Source organism: Thermobia domestica, chromosome 2 (assembly GCF_964235325.1).
Source record: "Thermobia domestica chromosome 2, izTheDome1.hap1.1, whole genome shotgun sequence".
NCBI classification, from domain to species: Eukaryota; Metazoa; Arthropoda; class Insecta; order Zygentoma; family Lepismatidae; genus Thermobia; species Thermobia domestica.
In genome coordinates this window covers 264,182,000-264,204,039 of record NC_137455.1, presented here as the reverse complement: position 1 = coordinate 264,204,039, position 22,040 = coordinate 264,182,000, and the positions used below count along the sequence as shown (strand labels likewise).

The 22,040-nt window shown below is 35.9% G+C and overlaps 1 protein-coding gene across 2 annotated transcripts in view; it reads right to left on the bottom strand.

The window, feature by feature from the left end:
- Positions 1-22,040, bottom strand: part of LOC145678465 (beta-hexosaminidase subunit beta-like) — a 68,253-nt gene that overhangs the window by 32,997 nt on the left and 13,216 nt on the right. For both annotated transcript variants that reach the window (XM_081748631.1, XM_081748630.1), the window contains exons 2-3: positions 6,018-6,225; positions 1,717-1,844 (exon numbers count right to left, since the gene is read on the bottom strand). In XM_081748631.1, coding sequence (XP_081604757.1) covers positions 1,717-1,844; positions 6,018-6,225 — 336 coding nt within the window. The remainder of the gene's footprint in view (positions 1-1,716; positions 1,845-6,017; positions 6,226-22,040) is intronic.

Here is a 22,040-nt window from a genome sequence, read left to right as displayed (position 1 = left end):
CATATTTACTCGAATGTAAGCGTCCCTTTCTTTTCAAAATTTTTGGTCTTAAGTTCTTGTGGAGTGATTATAATCGTATAGTTGCTGTTTAATTGTTATTCTTTCTTTCTTGCACATCAAGAAAATTGACGAAGGGAAAAGCTGAGTGTAATTCCATTGTTAATAATAAAGTATTGCCCTTGTTTGAATTTTCTCCTGTTAAAATGAGAAACGAGAATGAATACTATAAACAATGATTTGAGAATTTTGACGATTCGTGAGACTTACCCTAAGACCAATTTTAGTCACAAAATACTGTTGAGTTCAAAATGTTGACAACGTAAAGTTGTAATTTTTCAGTTCATAACACTGTATGTGTAAGTTCATTAGGGTTGCCATATGTAACTATTTTCCACGGACTGTGTGTATTTTTGGATCCGTTTTCGTGTCCGTATCGTTCAAAGCATGAAATAGGAAAATGTCTGTATTTGACAGTTTTTGGAGCTGCCCAAAAGCTAAAGAATCGGAGATCCTAAAATCTCGGGCGAAATTCAGTTTTTTTTTACTATTGACATTGGTGGCAACAATTTGACAGCTCAGAGCGGCCATAACGCCGTACCATCGCTTGTCATTTGTTGTTTATTTAGTCCTGCATAGTTTTACATGAAGTTAGTTGTTTTTACTTTATATAAATCATGACAAGTAAGTAGAAGACGATGTATAGTTTCAACGAGGATTTGAAGAAGTTTACGTACGGTAACTTGAAATAATTTGACTAATAAATCAATTATATATTTTATTAAACTTCATTATAATTAACCAAGGGAGATATTGTTTGACATACTTCGAAATATCACCAGGTTAACAGTGTAGCCAAACCATACATCATAGATTATTACATATGTCGAATCTACCCTTTAAATGAAAACTTAAAATATTACATGAATTATTCAGTAATACAAACTAAAGACGCTACACTACCTTATGCATCAACATTTTACAGGCTTTTGCGATAGCAATAACGCAAGTGTGACGAATGGGGCCAAATAATTTTAATTTCAAATACTATTATCATGATTTGACATATTTTGAATAAATGGAAAGAGCGTTACAAAGCCAAAAAAAAAAAAAAAAAAAGATTTTGTTTCGAAAGCTTTTATTTCGACCAACTGTTTGGATAAGTATAGTAAGTAGATTGGATGAAACCATCCAGTCGTAAAGATGGTTCTCAATAGGCATAAAGATACCGCTGACAGCAATTTGATATCTCTGGAGATATAATGAACCATAACAAAGTTTACAACACTGTTTAAAATTATATAATTTCGAGAACTTGTTGTAGATGAATAGAACTATCAAAAATTATTCTTTAATGTTATAGAAACAAAGGGAAAAATCCACAAATTCATCATTTTAAACGTATAATAACCTTACCCACGCATCTCGCCATCCTTCAATATGATACTCTAAATTTGCCATGGTCCCATTCTTAAGGGAATCTGTGTCAATGAACAGCGCTTTAAATAGTACTATGGAAGATACTGAACAAGTACTTACATCTAATGCTGAATTTTTAAGTTTTAGAATATGATGAGCTTACTTCACACAGTTAATATAAAGTACACAGTATGTAAAATAGAAGAAAAACGAAAGTAACTACAATATTATAGTATTTTGTTAAATTCCATTACGCTGCATAAAAAGTGAATTTACGACAGAAAATATAAATTGACTTACTGCTACGCCATCGTCTGTTACATGTAACAGCTGAACGAAAGTCTCCAATCCTCTGAAGACACCCCATATGGTGTGACTGATCAGAACTCCTTGTCCTGGAAGACTTGGAGTATTCACATTTAGTTCATCTGATAAAAATAAAGATAATATTTTATTCAGTATTCAATAATAACGTTGTTAGTGAATAGTGTGGTCAATCTACTTTTGTGGGTAGTTGACAGGAGAATGTCTTTTACATCTACCAAAATTTAGCTTAATTAGGATGAAGTTATTTATTAGACGTGAGATGTTTTAGCTTCTTGGACACCCTGGCTACGGTAATATTGTTAGTTAATATAAGCAACGTAAATGAAATGATACCTTGAAGAACTACTTAAATAACAGTATAATATATAGTTCATGCTGCTTCAGCATTCTGCTCGTCCGCGAAAACATGTGAGTCAATTTGTTTAGGCAAGTAGCCAGGAATTGTTATGAGCAAACCAATAAAGTGACGTCAGCATTGCCACTCTGATACAATTTCGAGTATTTTGAATGGAGTGAACTACTTACAGTATGTAAAACACATCATCAATCTCAAGCTTATTCAACCTCTCTTGGAAAAAATTGTATTTTTTCGTAGAAGTCAAAAGTACTATAAGATATTTAATTTAATACGATAGTGTATCGAAAAACATTAAGGGACTGTTCAAAGAAGTTTAACATCAAGCGACTTAACTGAACACATATTGCCAATTAGCATAAGTTTGAAGAGGAGGAGAGAGCTCACTTGCTACAGTAGAAGTGAAAGATTAGGATGTTAATAAATATAACTAACAATTATTATTATTATTATTATTATTATTATTATTATTATTATTAGTAGTAGTAGTAGTAGTAGTAGTAGTAGTAATAGTAGTAGTATTAGTAGTAGCAGTAGTAGTAGTATAAATGGTAACGAATGTGAAACAATAGTAAATGTAAAAACATTTTCAGCTAAAAAAATAACTTCATTAAGCAAATATAACTGTAAAGCTTAACATTATAAAGTAAAATCATTATTAAACATGTCTTTTCGCGTATGTTGTGCAGACAGTGTGTCTTTGTGATTTAGTATGTTTTTCGTTAGACAGTTAGTACCAGGCACGTAGCCAAGGAAGGGGGTACGGGGGGTCCGGACGTCCCCCCTTTAAGACCACAAATGAAAAAATTAAGGAAGGATAAAACAAAACAAAATGAAATGACAAAAAGAAGGATCAGCGTTAAAAATTAAAAAGAGAACTACAGGAAGCTTTTGCTTACTCTTTCTTATGAGGAGATTTGTATTACTTGCAATATGGTGGCGAGGTAAGCGAGGTATTCTGGAAGAGTCAGGGAATTTGAAATTTCAAGGAAAGTTATGGAATTTTCAGAATTCCTGCTACTAGTCACGGAGATTTCAAGCTTTCGAAAGCATAAGTGCCGTTGTGTAACAGCGTGGACATTTTTAATCATAACTTTTCGTCATCGCATCCTTGCAGTACCAAACGTCCAGTATTTCAAGGACAATTTTCTGTTGCTCCTTCAACCTGTCATTTGGAACCGACAGTAGTTGACGGAATAATAAAAACTAAAAATTATGTTGAAAGAAAGTTCTGTTAGCATTTGATTCAACAGAGAAGGGAACGCATATAGGCCTATTGTAAAACTAGTTGAATATACACATGCTTCGCACAGGGGCTATATTTGGAAGTCAACGCCTGCGGGAGTATCACCATTGATCTCAGCGACCGCGAAAACTATGGATTTGATACTAATATCGGTCATTTTGGGCTATTTTTTCTTTACATGTCTCGGTATCCACCCCCCGCTGACTCCCGGCCCGCATACTTGCAAGTCATCGCTAATTGAAGTGTCACCATTGATTTCATCGACCGCGAAAACTATGAATTTGACACTAAAAATAATATCGGTCATTTTGGATTACTTTTATGTCTTGGTATCTCACCCCCCCCCCTTCGGTGACCCCCGGCCCGGAGCCGAATAGCGTGAATTTGGAAGTTCATGCGACTGGAGTTTCACCATTGATTTCAGCTACGGCGAAAATATGAATTCGACACTAATAGCTGAAGTGGTAGAGCGTTGGCTTCGCATTCGGAGGTCGTGGCTTCGAATCCCGCTGCCTACCATCCTGACTGAGGTTTTCCAGGGTTTCCCTCAGTCTTACCAGGCAAATGCCGGGATGGCGCCTACTAAACAGGCCCTGGCCAATACCTTCCCAAATCCTTTCCATTGTTAATGTTGTTGGATATTCAATGTAAAATGGCCTCTGAGCTGTATCTGGTGATTGTTAAATAAATAAATAAATAGATATCGGTCATTTTCTACTACTTTTACATGTTCCGGTAAACGCCCCCCTGAGACCCCCCCTGGTTCGAATTTCGATAAAAACGTTTAACTCTGGTCTGGAGCATGGACCAAGGTATTCGTGACTAAAATTTGGTAACTCTCGGTCAATTTGTCTGGTTCCCAAGCCGATTCTGGTAAACGCCCCCTGAGACTCCACTGTTTCGAAATTCGACGCTTCGTCTTGATCTGGGGCATGGACCAAGGTACCCCTGACCAAAATTTGGTAACTCTCGGTCCACTCGTCTGGTCCCCATGTCGGGCACAGACAGACAGACAGACAAAAACACAAACAAACTATTTATTTTATTTATATTAGAAGATAGTTTACAAGAAAGTATTCAATATGTACTTTTTATAATAATTGAGGTCATAACGAAAGGAAATTTGTTATATTTGAATAAACAGAAGGACGTAAATATTGCAAAATCTTTTTCAATACCTTTTTTATTATTTTGCTCGAAATTTCTTCATAGTTTGTTATTAAAATACTTGCTAGCATATCCTCATTTTATTGTCCTAACAAAATATGTTGATACTAACCAATATATGTTGATAGTAAAGTAGTTTATATTGATCGAGCTTCTGGACCTTCAGAATTTCATATCACTCCTCCCCCCGTTACGAAATCCTTGCGAAACGAACCAATATATGTTCCAGTACAATAGTTTAGAGTGATCGAGCCCCTTTTGTGATTACCACAGTATTTCATGTCACGGAACCCCCCCCCCCTTCACGAAATCCTGGCTACGTGCCTGTTAGTACCTTTGTGGCATGTGATGCAACTACCTTGCAAGTATTTCATGTCCCTCGTTCGAAGCACCACTGAAACAACGCTTAACACCTCGTTCAAATCTGGTGATGTTTGCTTTAGAATTATTCAAATTATAATAACATGTAATTAATCATCCTTTAATACCTCTCTTTTACTACTTTGTTTGAATTGGAGGAGAAAGAAAAATATTCATTTTTAAAGGGATTTCCCTGTTCTAAACAAATTGAACGACACATTTTGTATGGAGATTTGTATCTATCTGAGACACGGATTTAAAATATACTATGTCACATTTTGGCGAAAATGATATTTGAATGAACTTAGAAGCTAACCTTGATTACACTATACGTATATCTTGGGCCAAAATATGAATGAACTCTTAGGTTTAACAACCCACAGTTATATTCTATAATTTAAAGAATGTATAGGCAGATTATTTTCGGAACATTTATCACTTCTCGCGCGAAGCTAGTCAGAGAGCCGGAACATGGGAGGGGAAAGTCTGACAGGAGGTGAGTTGGGCACAGTGAAAGTGCTGTGGTCAGTATGTGTGAGCTGTTAGCCATTTGTTTTCGCGCTGTTGTGGAAACGTCACGCTGTGCGACTCGATTCAGAGGTGCACTACGAAAGCTTACAGCTGTTCCGAAAATAATAGGGTCTATACCTATAATAAATATTGGTGGAGTAATTGGTTAAGAGAGAACAAACGGGGGAAGCCCTACAAAACTCAGAAACACAAGGTTGCTCACCATAAACTCACATAGCCTGGTATAATTATTACGCATTACAACAAATCACTTTAAGATTTCATCGGTAGAAATGAGTAAATCCTACTTGGTAACATTTAAAAAATAATAGCTTACAAGTTTATGAGCAGTTTTGAAGTTGCTTTACATACTTAAAATCCATTTCCAATAAACGAAAAATACGATGATTAGTTGTAAGCTTCATTTTAAAAAGGAATAAACAGGGCGTTCTTATCTGTTAACATAACGTAAAGCAATTCGGAAAATGTACAATATGCATTATAAAAGAATCATGAACGAAAGTATTGTTCTGTAAAGTACGTATATAATGAAATAGCTTCCTTTTACTGATAAGATTTGAATTAAGAAATTCAACATTAACATAGGAATTTTCCATCTACAAATACAGTACTTACAGAGTTCTTCCATATTAAGCGATGGAAGATTATCACATGCTGCCATCAATTTAATATCCAACGAATCCAAATAGCCATTGAATGCTTTATCCTTTTTCCATGATTTGTATGCGTTTTTATTAATGGGATAATTTTTAGTGGCTCCACTTATTAGTAGTGTGTAACGCCTCACAGCTGATTCCAGTAAGTCGCACTTGTTCTCTGATACCTACACAAGAGAAAAAATATTACATGAAAAATCGTTATTGTTGTGAAAAAGGCATATCTTATTATAATAACGATAGTACTTAGTCTGTAGACAACGCTAATTCTTAATAGTTAACAGTCGCCGATCCGTTATGTTCACTACGCACCTGCCTGTCTGCCAGAGTAATGATGCTAAAAATAGATGTGCTTTGCAATATAATATTAAGACAACGGCCTATTAAATGTAAATAAGATTATAATTACGTAGCTGTATAAATCGCACAAGTATTTGCCCCATGTTTAGCATAATATCTTGTCTCGAACTTCTTGCGAGGAATATTATAATTAGAGCAACCCATATTATGCTTTATTTTTTGCTTAATTATGCTTTATATTTTTTCCAAATTATGCTTTATTATGCTTTATTGTTAATTTCAATCATTGTTTAACACTAATTTTGTATAATGTATATTTACTATACATTAAATATTCTAAATATATTGATCCATTTATAAATATTTTATACAATCAGTTTCTTTCATGTTTAATGAACTTTCTACTTAATGCATTGTAAAAGGATATGCTTTACTCGAGTCAGATATTTCATCATTTGTGTATACATTAGAGGTACACATATACAGAGAGGGAAAGTAAAAGATGCCACCAAAAGTGCTCAAGTTCAAGAGGTACACAGGCGGAGTGCTTGTGCACTTTTTGTGCATTTCGAATCATATATAACTGCGCAGTTACACTTAAAAAAAAAAAAACTATTGTTTATTTATTGTTGGCGAAAAATTTTCTTCTTCTTTTCCTTTTTTCTTTTCTCCACTTCAAAGGATTACACTGAAAAGTTTACATAAATAAAAACAAGCTTTTCATTGTTACATTGTCGTGTTTTCAAAGGTTTTGCACTGTAACTATTGGTTTTAAAAAATATAAATATAGTATGTTAAACTTGGAGTTAAACAGAATTTTCCAAGAGTTGTTCTAATGGAATTTTCCAAGAATTCTTCTATATATTTTAAATTATGCTTTATGCTTTATTTTCCAAAATTATGCTTTTAAAATTAGTTTCTTCTGGACCCTTAGATAACCACAACCATGTTGAAGGTACCAACCATATGTGTAAATTACAGTTATGCTTTTAATGCTTCTCATGCCTTTGGGTTGCACTAATTATAATTATACGTCGCAGCTCAAACAAGCAAGTTGGCTACGTCACTGATAATTGTTATTAGTTAAATTATGTACAAAAATAACCCAATTCAAGATGGGCGATTAGTATGTTACAAGTAGAGTTGTTTTACATACTTTTTATGAAGTTAAGAAGCAGAAGCGGTGCTTAACATTTTTAAAGTGTAAAACATATTATTAAGAGTGTAATAAACATTGAATTGTCTAAAGTAATTAATTGTTAGTAGTAAAAATGAATAAAGATGTGAGAGCAAAGTTTCCCTATAATTATCGTTTAAAGCGCTATCTCTTATCCTCTCCATAATATAACTTAGTAACTTAGCAGCAGTAACACAAATACAGACAGTTGTTACCGTTTATTTTAGGACAGTGTAATATTTTACAAGCTTTACCGCCAATCCTCATGAATCACACTACTGGCAACAGAAATGAAATGAAATCTTTCAGTTTTTCGTCTCACGATTATGCTGTGTAAGTTAAGGGAATCTTATACCTCTTCGCTTAGGTTTCTAACTGTCCATTTGATAATACGTAAATTTTAATATGGTAATTTCTAACAAAGTATTGCAGGTAATGACTTGAAATTTTTAATAGAAATACAGAAGACCCATATAAATCCAACCACGGTCTCCAATTTACGTTACATGCGTTAAATTAATTGCAATATGTTCTTCAGTATATTTGGCAACAGAGAATAAAAAGTATGCTGTAAAGGGGAGAGGGGGGATTGCTGACATCTGTTTGCTTGTTAGCAGCTTTTAAAAGGACGATCTTACCACACAAATCATGTTGTGATTCTCACTTCTCAGTCGTTAGAATGGCCTGGACTGGAATAGCCCAAAACCACTTCTTTCTTTCTTTCACGGTTTGTTTGTTTCTTCCAACCCCTAGAGTCAGAAGAAGAAAACTTGTTTGGATGAGCATTTAGAATTAGCAGCGTAAAAGCGAAAAATAAAGGACAAAATGATACCACGGACGTATTAAAGGGAGGGGCGGTCGCACCAAGGGCGCCGATTTCTCTGTAAATTTGTGGGGGCCCATTCAGATGCAGAAGGTATATATATATATATATATATATATATATATATGAAGATTTTAAGACAAATTGCACTCAAATTATTGCCAAATATTCTATTCTCATAAATACAATAGGGGCCCACATGAGCTTTGGGGGGGGGGGAGCTCGGCCCACAGGATCGGCGCCTTTGGGTCGCACCCTTCGAGAACATTTCAATACTTTGAATAATCGGAGTAAGAAACAAGAAATCGCGTAATCTTGATCTTGATCTTGACCATCCCACTCGCTCAGCATCATAGCAAATTCCTGTGAGGCCTTAGGCGAGAAAGGTTTAATAGTCCTTCCTGCTCCGTTTTTTTTAAAATTGCTAATTGCAATAAAATTTGTCGAAATCAATTAATCTCAACGATGTTATTGGTACTAAAGAAAAGAAAGGTTTATACACATTCATTATTGCAATCATAAAACAATCTCACCGCCTGTCGCCTATGCTAGTGACCTAATATCTACGAATAAGCGAAAAGCTAGTTTCAAGTTTTATGTATTTTTTCTGTAAATAAATCCGAATTCATAATTGTTTCTAGTGTTGCATCGACAAAAGTGAGTGCAAAATCGTTTTAGGCTCCTTGGTCTTTGCGAGGTCCCTAAAGATGCAAGGCCCTTGGCAGTCGCCCACCACTTGAGACTCCTCTGTACCAGCATGCATTCCTTCCTCGTCCACAAAATCTGCTCCCCTTCCACATCGTCAATAATAGTGAATTTGTTCGTCGTGTATTTGCTTGAGCTCCCTCGTGGCTAATCGGTTAGCGTACGCGCTGTTGGCGTGGGAGACCCGGGTTCGATTCCCGGCGGGAGCTCATGTGGTTCAGATTCCACGTTAATCAGTAGGTCCACGTCTCATATAGTCTCACTGCTGAACGGGACACTAAATTAAAATCCACTCCACTCGTGTATTTCCTTATTATTGTAAGAGAAGTTCAATCCGCAACTTTAAAATTTGTTCGTTTTCTGGGGTGATGTGAGTAATGCGAATTAAGTAACATATTCGTAATATACAAATGTCAGAAAAACTTGATATCAATTTGAATAGACCTTTTACGTAATGTTTATTTTACAAACGATAAACTTATACAAATATTTCGAGTATCAGAAATTTAGTGTTAAATAGTGGTGAGTGTGCCAGAAGGGGCGTGCACTATTCAGTTAGTCAAAGAACTCATATATGTAGCTTGAAAACTACTAGTATTTATACCAATATTAAATTAGACCAATTCGTAAAAAGTAAGGTAACCACAGTTGGAAATAGTGTGTGTATATTACGAGGAAACCCGGAATGACATCCTCGGTGATAATAATAATAATAATAATAATAATAATAATAATAATAATAATAATAATAATAATCTTCATCACCTCAACGAATAGGTTGATGGGAAACATGGAAATTTTAAAAATCTTCTCTCCCTTGGGATACTGTGTTATAATTTAATATGATCTTTCCTTCGTAACTACATCTAGATATTCTATCCTTGGTCGGGCCGAGGTGGCGCAGTGGTAGAATGTTCACCTCTAATTCATGGAGCCCTTGGTTAGATCTCAGCTCGCGCCAGGTAACTTTGTGATGGACAAACACCGTGTGCGTGTTTTCTCGGTGTTCTCCCGTTTCCTCCCACTTTTACATTCCATCATTTCCTTCATTTCTGATCATCATCTCCTCCTTTAGCCTAGCCGGCATAACCGTGGGACGTAAAACTGAAAGATTTCATTTCATTTTCATTTCACCGTGGGACGTAAAACTTAAAGATTTTTCTATCCTTGACCCTCCTTTTCCTAGTTTTCCTTCTGTTTTTCCCTGAAAGGGTAAAAAGCATTTTCGGGCCATTCATCCTCAAAGAGGTTTTCCTGGGTTTTTCTTTTTCACACCAGGCAAATGCCGGGGTGGTACCTGATATATAGATCCCAGACCATTTCCTTCCTTAACCAATTCTTTCCTTCTTCCCTTTCCGTGTGATCGCCAAGAGACGTCATCCCTCATACGTGCGGCGCTAATATGGCCATAGATACCGACGCCCAGAAATCTAACTTCTAAATCCCCGTAGAACTCCTTCGAAAGGGGATTTTGAGGGAAGGAGAGGAGAGTACAGTATTTTGACACTTGAAATACGTTTTGATCTGCACACTTCAACAAACTTTTCTTATTAGATTCCGCGATTTCTTGCTTCTTACTCCGATTATTCAAAGTGTTTAAATGTTCTCGAAGGGTGCGTGATATCATTCTGTCCTTTACCTTTTTCTTTTACGCTGCTAATTCAAAATGCTCATCCAAACAAGTTTTCTTCTTCTGACTCTAGGGGTTGGAAGAAACAAACAAACCGTGAAAGAAAGAAGTGGTTTTGGGCTATTCCAGTCCAGGCCATTCTATCCACTAAGAAGTGAAAATCACATAATTTTTGTGGTAAGATCGTCCTTTTAAAAGCCGTTAACAAGCAAACAGATGTCAGCAATCCCCCCTCTCCCCTTTACAGCATACTTTTTATTCCCTGTTGCCAAATATACTGAAGAACATATTGCAATTGATCTAACGCATGTAACGTAAATTGGAGACCGTGGTTGGATTTATATGGGTCTTCTGTATTTCTATTAAAAATTTCAAGTCATTACCTGCAATACTTTGTTAGAAATTACCATATTAAAATTTACGTATTATCAGATGGACAGTTAGAAACCTAAGCGAAGAGGTATAGGATCAGCTTAAAGGAGATGATGAGAAATGAGTGAATGCGGAATGAATAAAGTGGGAGGAAACGGAAGAACCCCGAGGAAACCCACGCGCATAGTGTTCGTCTACAACAAAGTTCACATGGCGCGAGCTGGGATCGAATCAGGGACCTCTGAAACCAAAGGTAAACGCTCTACTACTTTTTTTATTTCCTGAAAACAAATTACATGACCAAGCTATTTAGCACCGCACACTAATGCTTGTTAGACGTGAGGCTGTCACTGAGCAATGTCAATTTAGCAAGGAAACAGAATGGTTGAATACAAGTACAAAGAAAATTAATTGTCAAGTGTGTCAAATATTACCTGTAAAAAGCGAGCGAAGAGTTGTTGTTGTTGAGGTTGAGTGAAAGCCTTTTTTCATACCCTGTTGAGATACTCTACATATAGGTGAGGATCACAATAAGGTCTGTATTGGTCTATAAAAAGAATCGTAGTACCAATTAACCAAACTACTGCCTGCCGTTTCATAGGAGGATACCACTGAAAATCAGGGAAGAAGATAATAGTAGATGTAAAGGCAGACCCTGGACAGCGGCAAATTAGTCCGAGAAAGTTGCATAGCCTCTGCCATACATGCTGAGTGTCAACACAAGAAGTATAGCGATGCTCGAGAGTATCTATGTGCGAACACAAGTCACAAAGTTCGGATGTACTGCGGCCTATTTTAGCAAGTCGTATGTTGGTAACTACTAGATTATTCACAATGCCATACCAAACGTCCGTTTCTCGACCTATGAAGTATGGTGCATGAATTGTTTTCCAAATAATCGTCCAATTACGATTTGGTGTTCGTTGCTGGCATAGGGGTATGACACTTTGAAGAGTCGGCGCAAGTAACACAGTATAGAGGAGTTTGGGGGTCCAATGTTCTGACATATCCTCAAAAGGCATTGTGGACCATGCGAGAGTTAACTCTATGATATACGAAGAACATACATTTGGAAATGGAACATATGCAGCATTATTTTTAGGCCAGAGTTGAGGCAGCCAACAATGAAGCCACTGCGCTGTCTGTGGTGCCAATAGTTCATTGTCCATATGCATCTTGGCTGTAACCATATATAATGCTAGGAATTTGCGACGGACACTAAAAAGTAGTGGTGTAATATTGATAAATAAATTTGATAAATAAATAAAATTGACAAATAAATTTCGACCAAAAAGTGACTTAGCATAGTCTACTCCTAAAGTTCATATATATATATATATATATATATATATATATATATATATATATATATATAGGGTAACTTCGGCAAATAACGCCACCAATTCAACATATTGTTCTGATGTTCAGGTATTTTTATATCTAGAACCGTGCAAATTACATGGAAGATGGAGTGAACCCTCCGCTATAATACAATGAAAAAACAAAGATCCTACACACACAATGTCGACCACAATGCACTGAGAATCGGAGTGAGTATGAGATGGCGTTATTACCCGACATGGCGGCAAATAACGCCACTTGCTTTACAACAACGGAAAGGTGTTGGAATCGTAACGAAATACATTTTGAACACAACTAAACAATGTTCTTGGCAATGTGCTACCTGCTTTGCTGGTACACAAAAGTCATAGTCATCGTACATGTCGTTAACCGATAACTCTTCTGATGATTGCGAACCTCTTAACATAACAGCTGCAGTCATATGCAGCACTACTCGTCGGAGCCAGAGAGCCAGACAACAATGCACAACTAGCGTCACAAATGTTCAAAAGCCACATTTAACAATGCTGCCAGAATCACATAATTCGTAAAACCAAATATTGCACTTAATACATTGAATTCACGTTTTAAGACCCTTGAGATCATAGTAATATCCTCCACAGTCCCCACGGAGCATATTTCCATCCTTCGTCTTTCCAGAGGATGCTTGTTTCTTCGTGTCGGGAGAAGTGAAAGGACCGCTCTTGCGAATAGGCCTAGTGTTACCAATACTCCTCTAACAGTAAGAGAAATCCACCTGGGATGAGATTTGCTCCTAGTTATTTTAGCTGTAGGCAGAAGCTCGTGGATGGAGTGGACAGTCAATGGTGTTGGAGAGATGGAGGCTGGTCATGTGCTTGGAGGTGTTGGTGGAGGTTGCTGTTGCTCTGAGACATCATTTGGGGATAAAAAGACATTGGGTATAGCATTTTTGTTAAAAGGATGCCCTGTAGCGTTGAAGCCTGAAATTGTGGTCTGAGGTGCTGCTGAACGGAACCATGCTTGTGAAAACAGTTTTGGAAACTGTAGCTTCCCAAGTGTTATTCCGGGATGCGTTCCTCCATAACTGTCAACTGCTTCAGAGCAGTACAATTTTAACGATTTGAAGAAGCTCTTGTCGAGCGGTTGAAGTTCATGGGTGCAATGGGCAGGCAAGCACAGCAGTTTAATATACGTGGTCTCAGCAGTATTTAAAATGGTAATATCAAGATGACTGCGATGACAATCTACAATAAGCAGTGTTCGGCCAGGGGTCCGATGTCTTGAAATGTTCCAGAAATGTACGGAATTCTCCCTTTGTAACATAGCCTTAGGTGTCATTGCATAGGTGTTACCTGGAGGAAGATCATCACTAAACTATTTTTTTATACTTTCCCTTGTATAACACCATCGGAGGGATCTAATTTGAACCTGTTACATTAGTGCAAGCAATGACACTCACAGTTTCACCTTTTTTGCCATGTGTGGCATTAAGTACTCGTTTACTCCCTTTTTGTACCAAAATTTTTAGGCTACTGTTGTACGTTATTTATAGTCTTGCATTTAATCTGCATTGTAAATAAGTTCAGGATTGTCACAAAAGGTTCATAGCATCAAGTGTATTTCCCAATAGCGTATAGAATTCGTTCACATAGGTCTATTGAAATGCATGAGTTTACCATAGTTCAAATTCTCCGGTTTTCGGCACACGATATTCGATTGTCTTGAAATGAAAGCATAAAACTAGACTTTTCCGGCTCTACCACTAAGACAAAGAAAAACAAACTTTTAACTAATAGTATTAGTTTCTATTAGCGATTAGATGGAGTGGCGTTATTTCCCGGCGCGATAGTAGCGTTATTTTCAGAAACAATAGACTTTGTTTTGGCCACTATTTCTATACCAAGAATAGCGGTTCTGCATATTTTATCTATATCATAATATTATGGAAGGACGGCCCTACCAATGCATACCTTTAGTAATAGTAAAATCTCACTTTTACCCAAACAATTCGCCTACCTCGTTTGACACACTAAAAATTTTCGAGCTGTTTTCTCTGCTCCGCGGCTGTCACGTCAACATTTGTCCACCGGTTTCTCTTTACTGACGCCCGGCTGACCTCTAGTCTTTGTGTCTAAAAGGCAACAGGCATCACTGTTTAGCACACACTCATAAGCGGTCATATTACGAAAAACGTGTTTATGCTAGTACTGTAGAAAGCTTTAAATGGCGTTATTACCCGACTGGCGTTATTTGCCAAAGTTACCCTATATAACTTTTACTGGGTAAGGTAGGATAAAAACGGACTCAAAATTTAACGAAATTCGTACAACAAAAAATATTTTTGACTCTTCATATTGCAGCAAAACTGCGAAAATTAGTAGAAAAGAAAACTAGAAAGTTAAAAATCACTCATATTGCCGGGACAGAGAAAATAGATACATATAGCTCAAATTACCTATATACTTATGTGTCTATATTTTGCAAGTAATTACCATTCAATATAAACTTTCAACATAATGAACGCACAATTAGTTTTCTCGAATAAAGATCACATGCACCGCTGAGAGCTCAGGAATAAGCTTAATCTATGTTATGGCACTGGATATATGCTTATGTAATACATTACGATCTTATGAACTTGTTTAAGAAACAGAGTGTACTTAAAGTGAGACGCGAACTATACGAAACATCGACTTTGAATCTAACTTGTTTGATGATCCAACCCGAGACCTCAGATAGCAAAACTGAGTGCCGTAGCTCCCACCACAAGGTTAAGGAAGTTCCTGTTTTAGAGTGTCAATTAAACACTGAGATACGAAACGGTAATAAATCATTTGATCATTTTGAAACAAAATATATTGTAGTAATAATTTACTCTATTTGTTAAGGTAATGAATATGACAGTCAAAGCCGAATGTATTGGATAATAACTAAGAAATTGTAAAATTTCAATTTCGGTACGATTAAATGCATTCGTGCTGCTATGTGTTTCGTTATTCGTTAGGAGGTATTGAACAATTCTGATTCAAAGGAAGGAAATACACTACTGTATAGTACTAGGGTTAATTTGATAGAGTTTAATTGTATATGCAGTAGTGAAGCTATTTGAGACAAAGTCTATTGCTGAAAGTGAAATATGAGTTACTATTAGGGTTTTATCCCGGGTATGTTATACCCACTGATGATTGAACCTGGAACACACGCATGGAAAGCATAAGCGCTAGCAAATTAGCTACGAAGAGGTACATCATACCATAATTCTAAGTTAAGAATGAAGGCAAAAAATAAGAAGCGGAAACGACAGACTGTACCATAATAATATTTTCACAATTTTAATTTCACACCATATACTTCGAGATTTTCGAGACGAGACCCGAGACGAGACCGGGACTTGTCCTTCGAGACCGAGACCGAGATCGAGACAGGCATTTGTTGACCGAGACGAGACCGAGACGGCGATTTTTGACTCGAGACGAGATCGAGACCGAGACCGCTACTTTTCAACCGAGACGAGACCGAGACTGTATGAAGTCTCGTCTCGTCTTGTCTCGATATCATCACTACTAGAATTTCTGAACAGGTACTCGGACTTCTCTTACATGTGAATTAACGCATCAAATTTCTTGAAATAGATAGGAAGAAATGTCGTGTGTGGCAATGTTACGTGCACAATTACTGTATACAGATAAGTCAGTATCATGCAAATATTGTGAACATAAATACGTATGCGCAAATGTCGATAAAACAGTGAAACATGTATCTTCTGGCCGATATCCAACCTAATTTCTTTATAACATTTAAAAACTTAATATGTTCATAATATCAGTAATAGAGTCAAGTTTAGAAAGTCTACTTACATATAAATTTAAACCTTTTAGTGGTGTAAAAGTATGTTGACTTACTATACCATTTTTACCACATATTTACTTGCATAGAGCGTATTGTAAGTATATATACATTTATATGTACTCTCTAAATATAATAAAATAAAAGGATATGCATTTTAAAGAATCCTCTGGAGACAACAGTAATAATATACTGTGATAAAAAAAGAATTTAACTTTGAAACCATAATATAGTTATGGAGTACAATTTTCTTTGTGATTGTACACATATTCCTGGAAAATTCCCATTTTTGGGAATCTTCCCGGGAATATTCCTAGGGAATATTTCCAAAAAATATTTTCCCGGGAATTTACCCATCACTAGTCGATAGAGACAAAAGACACCCATTACAAAACATGCTAGAGCCTAAACCAGTAACGTCTTAGTTACTGTTCCATTCTCTCTCTCTCTCTCTTTTTTTTTCAGAACATGCGTCGTGTACTTACTTAACATCTTATATAACTGAGAAAGTAACCCTGATAGCGAAATTCTGATTTCAGATTTGAATTTAACATGGTAAATTACTATAGACCTACAGACTTTTATCCCAGAAGTATAACTTTTTTTTTAAGAACACTGTAATTATATATCACAAAAACAGTTTTCATATTTTTGTACCTAATTCGAAACGTCCACATATTTGTCAGTTTGCAAAATATATCTTTAATAATTAAACATATGAAAATCTAAGTGAACAATTCTATCAGATGATTTTAAAATAAAACTTTAGGTGTATTCCCGTTTGGCCTTGTGCCTGTTTTCATTACTTCAGGCTATGATGCTAAGATAGTATATGCTAATTTGATTGTAAGGCGAAACAGAAATTCCCGTTTGCCCTTTCCATTTCGCCTTACACCAGCGAAGGGAATTTTCAAATTTTGATACGGAAATTTAGTGTCATTTTGGAAAACATTTGTAAGGCTAGTAGTATTTACGTTTGAACGAACAGAACAGCGTAATCAAAGCAAGTATTATTGTACTGGGTTATTTGCGTCACTGTTTAAAAAATTGCTCATGTAGCCTTGTATTTGTACCTCACATATGAAGACGAGAGCGGCGGAAGAACGAACAGCAACAATTACTAAGACATATAGGGAAGTGTATATATAATAATTGTAATAAGGTATAAGTAATTTTGACACTGAAGCTTCTCTGCATGTTTCTAATATTTATTCTTGCAACTTCTCCAAAAGTTATTTTAGAACTTTAGATGTGGAACTTTCTTAAATGGCATTCTAGCTAGCACACAAATACAAAGTCCATTTTTTTATTTATAGTGTAACACAATTAACCGGTTAGTGTTAAGAAATATTCCGTCTGTCTTTACTTTCTCGAGGGAAAGTATGACATTTTTTTCTGTTGTTTAAAATTAATTCATTTTCTTCTCTTCAGGAAGGAGATTGCTAAGGGAAATTACTGTACTGAAACTGCATCTGTTCTCCCTATTTTTGGTGCCGTCAAATACTCTCTATATAACGTACGAGCATGAACCGTGGACCACAATCGCAAAGATTGAGTAAATTGAATGTGGAAGGATCGTGGAGCGAAAAGCACGACGGCAAAAACTTTTATTGGTGGATGAAGACGTTGACATCAGTAGAATTCTTGTAAGTTATATTTTAGTAATCAAGAAAATAGTTTATCATTTCCTACTTTCTTCTTCTTGCTTTTTTTTTTTTTTTTTTTTTTTGAAATCGGGAAAATCTGATATGACAGTAGTAATAGAAGTAAGAATATTAATATTAAAGCATTTTCTTTAGAATGTCTGTATTATTTATTCTTATTCTTGTCTTCTATCTTCAAAAGGTTTCAGCACTGCTGGAACTTAGGAGATTATGTGTCAGTGCGACAGGATTATAATGGATGGGACACTTAAACTGTACCTCGCCTTTTCTCCCAAATGTACACCCTGCACGGAAAATATTTCGGCCAGGTATTTGTTCTCTTCTTCTGCATATTTCCCAGAAAAAGCAAAACACACACATAAGATTACTGGAGGTAATCAGGGAAGAAGCTGAGAATTTTGGACTGCGTTTCAAATTGAAAGAAGTTTCTGTTGTTCTTGAGAAAGTAGCAATCAATGCTGTAAATAAAGTATTTCCTGGTTAAAATCAGAGGATGTTCCTTCCTTCTCTCAGTCTGTATGGAGGAAGGTTCAGCAGTTAGGACTTTCTCAATTGTACAAAGAGAATACTGAAGTGAAAAGATGGATTCGACATGCAGCAACACAACCTCTGATACCAACTTTCCATTTAGATGTACTGTTTGTACGTTTGCAAGAAGATGTAAAGATGTTCTATGTAAGGAGGAGTTCCATGATTATCTTGTAGACACTTGGCTCGATGATGGTGACACGTTATTTTCTCTGTAAGTATATTTTCTTTCCTTTAAATAGATGGCGTTTAGTGCAAGTTTTTTATTATTAAATCATTAATTAAGCTATTCCGAGCACTCTACAGTATAGCAATTTTTTCCATTAACATCCCATGTAAAGTGTAATATAGATTTTCTTGCGACGTGCATGTATTGATGATTCTGCATTCACTGATTTGTAAATTATCAAAAGAACACATTCTTTTGATTTACAAAAGAAATAATTAGGTTCACCCAAAATTTTGCTATCGACTTTCCAACGTAGATTCTCCTGCAATCCTTTGAATTTTTAATGTGCTAATGATGTATTTTTACCTATTTGCAGTGACTTGTGGAATCACTTTGAAAACAATCAAGAACGAACGACTAATAATGCAGGAGAGTGGCACGTCAAATTACGAAGAAAGGCATCAAGGGATCACTTAGACATACATTCTTTCATTGAATTAATGAAAGACAAGCAGCGTGAAAATGAAAGACTGCGAGTACTTCTTTAAGTGGGTTATCAGGGAAAAACTTAGAAAGCTAAAGTAGAGACGGGTTGACGACAGGATTCACCGCCTAAAAGATAGACTTAAGAACAGTGAAATTGATGTAATTTCATATACTGATGCTGTTTCATATTATATCCACATAGAAACTTGATAGGCTACTTCGGGTGTGATGATAAAATGTATGTTCTTGTAAGATATTTGAGTTTAATTTGTCTGAAATAGAAGAGACGTTGCACATAAGATAAATCCCTCTTTGTTACAGAAACAGAATGAAAATTCCCTTGTATGTTATAAGGTCAAGCAGGAAAAGGCCAAACGGGAATTCCCGTTCTGCCTTAAGATAACATCCTTATCGGTTGTATGTCAAAATGTTTTGAGTGCATAAGGTGATACGGGAAAAGGGCAACCAGCAGGCATAAATTAGTATACTAAAATACATTCATATAAAAAGCGATAGAAAGATTCAGAGAACATAGATACACAAAGTTTGATTTATAATACAAAATAGAATCTGAGTTGGCAATTTCCATTTTTTTTTTTTTTTTTTTTTTTTACTCTGTAAAGTTTTCTGTTTCCCATCGCTAGATTTGCTATCGGTACGATTTTTCTAACATTGACCCAAGTTCTTTCATTTTACCAAAGATAATTTGGGGTTTTAGCTTTAGTGAAAATAGCAAAACTGCTCTTGTAGAGCAACCTGTAAAACAAAAAGCTATGTATAATAAATTGAGTTCTTTTCCTTTTTTGACTTGTAAGATATATTATTTGAAGGCCTTATGTTTGTAACTATTTTCTCATAATTATTGGGACGTAGTTTAGATGGGTCTCATAAATTGAGTGGCCTAAATTGTATATTGCACATCTGATACACAGGGTTGTCAAGGGTGTGAAAACGATGGAATAAATTTAGAGCACTACCAAAACTATGAACTCGAGGTTTATTGGTGTGATGCATGACAGAGTGAAAATATTTCACTTTACATAAGAGCCTCTACGACCATTTTAAAAGGTATCATACTAGATTTTAATTAATTCAGTGAAATGGGAACTTTACGATCCGATATTATTGTTGAAATAGGGTGTGATTTCGTAACGATAGTATGGTAGTTTCCTCTCTGCTTGTTTGCATCCTGAACGAAATTATGATCATAAATTTACAATGACAAGTTTTTGTATATGTTCTATCTATAAGAATGTAGAAAACAATCTTATTAATGTCTTTAAAAATCACACTTTATTTCAAAAATAGTAGTGTATCGTAAAGTCCATATTTCACTGAATTAACTCAAATCCAGTATGGCAACTTCCAAACTGGCCAAAATGGCCGTGCAATATAGAATATTTGCACTCTGTCCTGCATCACACCAAAAAAGCCTCGATCACATATTTTTAGTAGAGTTCTTAATTTATTTAATCGTTTCCACACCCTTGGAAATCCTGTATATATTAGGGAACATGCAACAGCGATACAAACCACTGTTTCAATTAATGCATGCATATGTTTCAGTAGGAGACAAAAAAAAAAAAAAAAAAAATGCATAACATTTTGTGATTTCAGCAAAACGTTTACCTGCATAATGAATTTTATGCTTACAAGTGCATCAATTAACACAGTTTTCATTATGCATTTAGTTGCATGCTTAAAATTTTTGCATCTAAACGTTTTGCTGAAATCACACAAGTTATGCATTTTTTTCTTTTTTTGTGTCAACTAACGCGTCTGTGGTTCTGTGTGCATACTTTGTTGCCTAGAAGCGGAATTTTCGAAAAATATGGCGCACTTTGTCACACATTTTTAAAGAGGAGTCTATATGTCGAGTATCACCTCCCTAAGTCTGTATGGCTATTTGAGAATTCGTTTTCGAGGCGTTACCCCCTAGAGCGAACGCAATCAAGGTGGTTGTTTGGTAACTTTACTTTCGCCAGAGTAATAAATCATACTGTGAACCACTCAGGGTTTTCAGGTCTTTTTTGCCAAGTCCGGTTTATAGTAGCAGAGTTCCAGTACTCTGCACAAAGCATCTTCAAAGCAGCTGTTTCTTTCTAAAATCCCCTTGCCTGGCAACACGTCTTTCCTTTTTTTCCCTTCCTTTTGACAATTTTTAAACAGCAGGCGGTCTATTGTTCCGAAACGCACCAAATACGCTTGAGCTGACGTTTTCTCCGCGTTTTTATTGTTTTCGCGTTTATGATTAGCCATCCACATTTAAATACATGATCAGCGTATTCCAAGCATACGCATGAGCAATAAAAACGCGTTGCGATCGCTTCAAATAGCCGCCCTGTAAGATAAGAGTCCCATAAGATACCCTATTTTTGGCGTACAGTTTAATCCATTTTTCCCCTTAGGATACGATTCACCTGTTTTTCTGTGAAGACAGATAACTTCGATGCAATTTTTTATATTGGAAAAACGATTGTGGAACTTGTCTCCCTTCGATTCCTTAAACGCTGAACTTCCGGAAACACTAGTATCCAATTGTTTTGAATGAGGTGTTTATGTGCTGAAACTCGACCCCCCTAACTTGAGAGGCTACTGAGCTACTTAAATCTTCGAATAAATTTTAACCTTCTCTCCCCCTTAGGATACGCATCCTAATGAGAGTAATATAGTAAAAATTGGGTCGGTGCCAAGTGCTAAACTTAATAAGTCATTTTAAACAGTTCAATACTCGTGATGATACGGGGGCCAAACGATGGCATGAGGAGGGCGCCCGCCGCCTTGATCTGTCTAGAGTGGCCACTGGCCTCTACATTGTCGTCAGGATCGTTTAACATATATATTTGCCATAAATTAGTAATTGGACAGCCTGCTTTCCATTTCATTTTGGACTGTTACAGAAAATTGATGATAAAATTTTAAGCATTGTACTGTAATAGTTCAATATACATATTTTAAT